Genomic DNA, 6,780 nt, shown 5'->3' on the forward strand with positions numbered 1-6,780 from the left:
CCCTCATTCTCAATAAGATCCATGTGACACAACAAGGCTGGATTACCTACTGAGCGAAGCAGTAACTGCCTAATGGGCCCCCGACCCCCAGACCCCCAAAAGTCCCATATTCACTGCATGTCAAACTGATTTTTAGTAATTTGGTCAACCACTAAAGTACAGCTGACACAAATAGAATGTAATGAAGCCGCCATGCGTATCTGCTGTGTGCACTGTGCCTCATGGGAAGTCAGAGGAAAAGTGAAGCCAATGCTTAAGTGCCTTAAACTTGCATTCTCTCTACTGGCCAGCAGGGGTCGACTCCTCTGGTTTCTAAAAGAAGTCTGGTTGTATAGAAGTCTATGAGGAAATGTGCCCAGTGATAGGCTGGCGACCTGTCCATGGTGTACCCCGCCTTCGCCAAATGTCAGCTGGGATCGGCTCCAGCGAGAGTGGTAGAAAGGGAGTTGGCATTGGGGGGTCAATCAGGGCCCAAATCCGGCCATCATGTGAGCCACTCATGTGAGTTAGTTTCAACTGGCTGGGTGCAACTGACCTTTACAAAAATTCCCCACAGCGTGGGTCAGTGCTACCCACTATGCCTCGCCAACAGCGGGACCATCAGTTAGCTTTGTATACTCATGGTCCCGGATGAACTTTGCAAAATGTGTACTTGTGCACAAGATATATTAAAGTCAATTTTCATTACATTTGCAATTTCCTGTTTCCATTTAGGACTTTAATATTGTTGAAATATTCCTTTAAGATACAACAGGAAACTCTATACTCCTTGGAAATGATGAAAATGATAGCCTATCTTCCCACAAGAAAAAGCTGCACGCAAACATTCAACCCACCTCCAATGAGAGCTCTTGTGATAAACTGTGAGGTTGTGTGAGAGACTTGGACCACACATTGCTTAAGCGATTTACAACAACACCCACTGCATTGTCCTCGAGATCGAAACAAGATGTAATGAATTTTTAGCGAGGCAGGTATTTTCCAGCGCCCCCGCCTGTCAACACAGCTGTTCAGGAAAGCCAAGATCCCTCATCCAAGGTCAAGTTTACCCAAGATACTGCAGTACAATACCTTCATAAAACCACTATCACACTGCAACAGAACACAATAGACAGGAGTCCCCCCCCCAGTCCCCCTCAGCTCTCATACCTCCACCGTCCAGCCAACACTTTGATGCTATCATCTTCCTGCTGAGCAGATGGTTTTCCAAGTCTCTGAAGCACCATCCCACTTGTGCTATTACTCGATTCATACGACAGCAGAGAAGTATCTCCCCTTTCCACACCTTGCCCCCCCCTCTCCCTTGTGGTCCTTTGTTCTGGCTCTACTGTGTTCCTGTTTTGATCATCGAGGCGGTGTAGAGGCAGAGGAAAAGACAATAATCAGTATTAGCCTTCATGCAGACATTCAGGAGCCCAATTGGACGAGGATATGCTGTGATGGAAAGAGGAAAACCCCCCCTCCCCTTACACCGCCTTCCATCCCTTCATTAACAAGTCGGAGTATTGTATTTAAGAGGTGAATGAGGCAAGAGAAAGGGAAAGAAAGGCTTCCCTCATCTGCAATGCGGACACGGAAAGTCAAGAAAAAGGTTGATGGGAAATGGAAAGGCCAGGGGGAATGGAGGGATGGACGATGGAAGAAGGAGAAGAGCATTAAGTGATGCTGTGCAGGAATGCTTTATCTGGGCGGGCCGGGGTCAGGGGCTCATACTTACTTGTGTTTGGTGCATGGTGTTCTGTATAGGAGGTGTAAAACTTTTATGTAACAAGACTAAACATCAACCAAAGCCAAGCTAGTGGGCCCTATAGAGGCAGGGTTCATTACACCCAGAACGATGGAACTGCTATTCTTAGAGCCTTGCATGTAGTGGGGCTACTCTGTCCTGAGGGGGAAAAGTCATGGAGTCATTAAAATCCAAATTGCTCATGCTGTGAGCAAAATTGCATGGAAATATTGTGTGGAAAGTGGGGTCCTGTGGGTTAGGCTAGTAGTAAGCTCATGGAGTGTCCAAATTGGAATGGGTCCATCTTTTGGGGAACGGGAACCTGTTCATTAAGAATCACGCCACTCTGCCAATTCAATTTGGAGTACAAGTAGACATTTTTGGTGGTGGCCCTAAAGGAACAACCCGGTCTCACTCCCAACTCATCAAATACCAAGCCCCTCCGGAGTCATGCTCAGTCAAAACTGAGGTTGGAGTCGCTGTCGCTGGGTGCAGTTATATTAACAATTTTTACGATCAAATTAATTTACATTCCATTTCTTTAATAGTTGTAATATATACAATATAATATAAAAACGTTTGGATATTTGTTATTGGTCGATTATTTCTCTGTTGTTACAATGCTAATGGTCATTGTATTTTACATGGTTGGAAAGCCAGTTTATTTACCTTCACAATGATGTCCAACTTGTAAGGATCATGCATTTGTGGGATGAGCAGCACAGCTGATTATGTGGGTAGCGCCCAAGAAAAATTTGCCAAAATGCTCTGCCAATGGTAAACAGTGTATTCTCCTGTTGGAATTGACTCTTGTTTTGAGTTGTTTGGTGGATTGGATGATTGAACTCTCTATCAGTAACAAGGAAAAAGAACTCAAAACACAAAGTTCAGGGTTTGGACTTGACTTAGTCTCCACTTACCGACTCGCCTCTCTTCATTGGGATATGACTCAGGATAGAGCTAACGCTTGAGACTTTCATGTGACTTTACTGTACCTCTGGTTTCCATATCTGTAGTACACAATGCATATAGACACACACACACATACACACACACGCACACTCAACATACTTTCATTATTTGGGTTATTGGGTTATCTACCACAAACTACAGGAGAAATAAACTAGAACAAAGTCTCACTGTCGTACCATCTCTCTCCTGCTGTAGTTAGTCGTATCTGTAATCAGGTAATACGGTGTTTCTGGATGAATAAAAGATCTGGAAGAATCAGAGCATGTGTCAGCCTGCAGAGAGAAACACGATTATACCACACAACTTCAATTATCCTTGATCCTGACGGGAACATGGTGGAGCTCTCTCCTCCCCTCTCCATCCAGCCAATGTGTTTCTGTCTGTGTGTGTGTGTGTGTGTGTGTGTGTGTGTGTTTGTGTGTGTACTATGCATACCCTTACCAAGAGGAGGTTTATTCAAGTGTGCTATTAGTATACTTCTTTTAAACTTAAAATAAGAGAGTATGCTTTCAGATGACTTTTTAAATACTTATCAGAGATATACTTAACAAAAGTAGACTTGAGTATACTTGGCTCACACTGACAAGTATACAGAAAAGTCTAAGTATACTTGGCTTATACTTGTACTTAATCTTTTGATCAAGAGATACTTAAGAAAAGTATAAGTTAGTACACCTGTAATATAAAAACTATTTAACTAGTAGTTTACTGAATATACATCAAAATGCACTTTCATAAACTATAAAGTCTGCTACAAGTATATACTTGCAGTATAAAAAACTATTAAACTAGTAGTTTACTGAGATTGAACTTTAAAGTGCACTTTCATAAAGTAAAAAGTGGGCTAAAACTAGTAAACTATCAGTACAATACTTACACTTAAAGTATACTTTTATAAACTAAAAAGTGGGCCTATTTAGTCCCCAAGAAGTATTGAAGTAGTACACTTACAAGTATAAAACTAGTAAACTATCTGTATACTTATAGTATAGTTGCAGTAAAAAATCAGACTTAAATGTAAACTAGTTGTGTACTCAACGTTTACTATTCTTACACTTAAAGTACACTTAAAAGTATACTTTTATAAACTAAAAAGTGAGCCAATTTAGTCCCAAGAAGTATTAAAGTTGTACACTTATAAGTATACCACTAGTACATTGATATTAGTATACTTACTAAATAAAGTATACTTGGGAAATATATACTTGACCTTTACTTAAGTAAACTTCAAAAAATAAACTTGAGGTATACTGCTTTTTCTTATTAAAGTGAGTACAGTTTTGTTACGTAACTCTTCAACACTTTGCTCCCAACTCCCAGAAAAACCCAGAACCTATTTCCATTTCCACGTTTCCATTCCTTTGTCTCTGAGACATTTTTCTCTGTCATGTCTCCCTCTGGTATGACATAAATGTGTGAACCCTGGAGTCTTGTTACAGATTCCACTTGGTCTTGGCCTCTATTGTGTAGCAAACCCTGACTGGTGAGTCATGTTCCTCACCACAGTTAGCCTGTACGTACCTGTGGACATTGAAAGAGAATGGAAAAAATGCACAAATGGACACACATGAATATATACATGTGCAAGTTCATCAACTTAAAACACAATATGTGCATTAATTACAGCATGTGCTAGCTGTTGGAGTTGCTGCAGATTCATATCTCGAGACTTTCCCAGTTACTTCAACCTTTTATACGTTGTGTTTTTACCTTTTGGTGCCTACAAGATATATGTTTCTCTGCCTAAAATTTGATAGGCCATCCTGGACCATAATTTCATGTTTAAACTTTAATTTCAGCAAGATTATCTTCTTGCTGCCTTCACTAAATCACATTAGCAACACTAATTGCATTAACATTCTTTATGTTCTCTTTTCCACAGGATGAAGTGAAGGTTCCTTCAAAACTCAGCATCTCGAAATCCTTGAAGGTGTCTGAGTCTGTGTCAGGAAGCAGAGGAGGCAGCATGCTAGAGCTCAAGGAAACTGTGGAAGAGGAGGAGGGCGGAGACGGAGAGAAGGCAGACAAACCCCACATTGACCTCTCGTCAGATGAGGAGGGGGTGGTGATTGAGGAGGCCATCGAGGAGACTCGCGCCGAGCGCATCAAGCGCAGCAGCCTGCAGCGTGTACAAAATCTGAAGACGGTCTTCTCGAAGGAGAAGATGGACAAGACCAGAATGAAGACTAAAGAGAAACTGGAAAAGACCAAACAAATGACCAAGGACAACCTGGAAAAGACCAGGCAGAAAACCAAGGATAATTTACAAAAGACCAGGCAGAAGACCAAGGACAACCTGGTGAAGACACGTCATAACATTGAGAAGAAGATGGGAAAGCTTGGAACACAGATGACCGTCAACCCTGAGCACAAGCAGAAGATGCAGACATCCCGTGATAAGGTGAAGAAGTCCTTCACGCCAGACCACGTTGTTTACGCCCGGTCCATGAATGCTGTGTACAAGGTGCCCCCCTTCACCTTCCATGTCAAGAAAGTCCGCGAGGGTGCCGCCGAGGTGGTCCAAGGCACCGAGATGGTGGAGGTGTCCCAGGACATCGATCCCTTCGGTGGAGTGGACGGGGAGGTCGAGGAGGGCGCAGTGGAGGTCGAGATGGAGATGATGAATGGAGGAGGGGATGAGGAAGAGGTTGAGGAGGATGAAGAGGATGCTCTGCAGGAGAATGAAGACAGAGATAGAGACAGCGACTAGATAAAGAATAAGGAATCTGCCAAGACCCTAACATAAACCCCCCTGAGGTCTTTTGTACAAAAAGGAATTAATGTGGGGATTGGGAAGATTGCTAAAGAATAATTATGGTTGATTACAACTTGGTTCTTATTTTCATCATTTTGGCCATTATTCCTATCAGTTATGATAACTTTGTACTCAAAAGTAATAGCTGAGATCTGGGAACACGGCATCATCACTACAAGTTTGGCGGGTCAGTCAGACGATCAGACAGGTGGTTAACAAAGCAGTTAAATAGGCGTTATCAGTCGCTATAAGCACCATAGATGTGGGTCAGTACTACTACTACGTTGTAAAAGTGAAAGTGAAACTTAAAAGCAACACGTTCTAACATGCAAAAAACTGAATGAAAAGTCACGTTTTCAACACAAATAAAAAGGTTTCTTTAGGTTTAGGCAACAAAACTACAACTTCTTTAGGTTTAGGCAAATAAAAATGACCATTTGACTAAATGATAAAAACCTACTATTGAGTGTAGTAGGTCCCTATTGACCCACATCTATGGGGCTTATAGCGACTGATAACACCTATTTAATAGCCTGACAACAGTCTACTCGGCTAGATCTCAGCAGTTAACTTGGTCAAGACAATGTTATTATTACCAATAGGAATGATGGCAAAAACTACAAAAAATAAGACCCAAGTTGTTAATAAACAAAAACAAAATCATCATTCATTCATTATCATCAACAACTTTTATTTCACCTTTATTTGACTACAGGTTGGGATTTGTGCTTATAAAGTCAGAAAGGGGCTTAATGAAAATCTTCCCATATTTTCAAAAGCACTTCATGGGTTGTTTAGAGTCCATTTGAGTTTGGATGGTGCAGATGACCATGAAATTAAAAAAGAAAGTGGGAAGAGGAAATTGAAAATGACTTTGTTGTTGGCTGGGGAAGGGAGGCGCAGAATCGCAGAACTGACATGATGAAGAAATCGGGCCACCATCATTCCCGTAGAAAGAAAGTGTTATTTGACAGCATTTCCTTTCCTGTTTCATTTTTTTTTTTTTTAAATCAAAACCCCAACAACTCACAGCTAGTGGGATGAGCACATGGAAAGGAATCATCTCCTCTCCACTGAATGTCAGTAGTATTTGTTGAACATAAAGAAAATGATCTCATGGAGTGTTGAGTAGCAGATTCCCAACGGCCAAATAATGCATAAACACACTGAGTACATATTCGTGCTTAAAATGCGTAAATTCTTAATATGTATTACTTACCACACATACATAAGTATTCCTTCCACCCCCTTTGTTGTTCAGCTGTTTAAATACTGACGTGTTATCTTATCTCTGCTTAATTTACTCATTATTTAGAAATTCTGTTGT

The 6,780-nt window shown here is 41.3% G+C and overlaps 1 protein-coding gene across 1 annotated transcript in view; it reads left to right on the forward strand.

Moving 5' to 3' along the window:
- cavin1b (caveolae associated protein 1b) overlaps nucleotides 1–6,512 on the forward strand; it is a 33,734-nt gene extending 27,222 nt beyond the window's left edge. The window contains exon 2 of the mRNA XM_074619856.1: nucleotides 4,581–6,512. Coding sequence (XP_074475957.1) covers nucleotides 4,581–5,408 — 828 coding nt within the window. The 3' untranslated portion in view covers nucleotides 5,409–6,512. The remainder of the gene's footprint in view (nucleotides 1–4,580) is intronic.
- Nucleotides 6,513–6,780: the final 268 nt, after the last annotated feature.

The sequence above is a fragment of the Sebastes fasciatus genome, chromosome 20, assembly GCF_043250625.1.
Source record: "Sebastes fasciatus isolate fSebFas1 chromosome 20, fSebFas1.pri, whole genome shotgun sequence".
NCBI lineage: Eukaryota > Metazoa > Chordata > Actinopteri > Perciformes > Sebastidae > Sebastes > Sebastes fasciatus.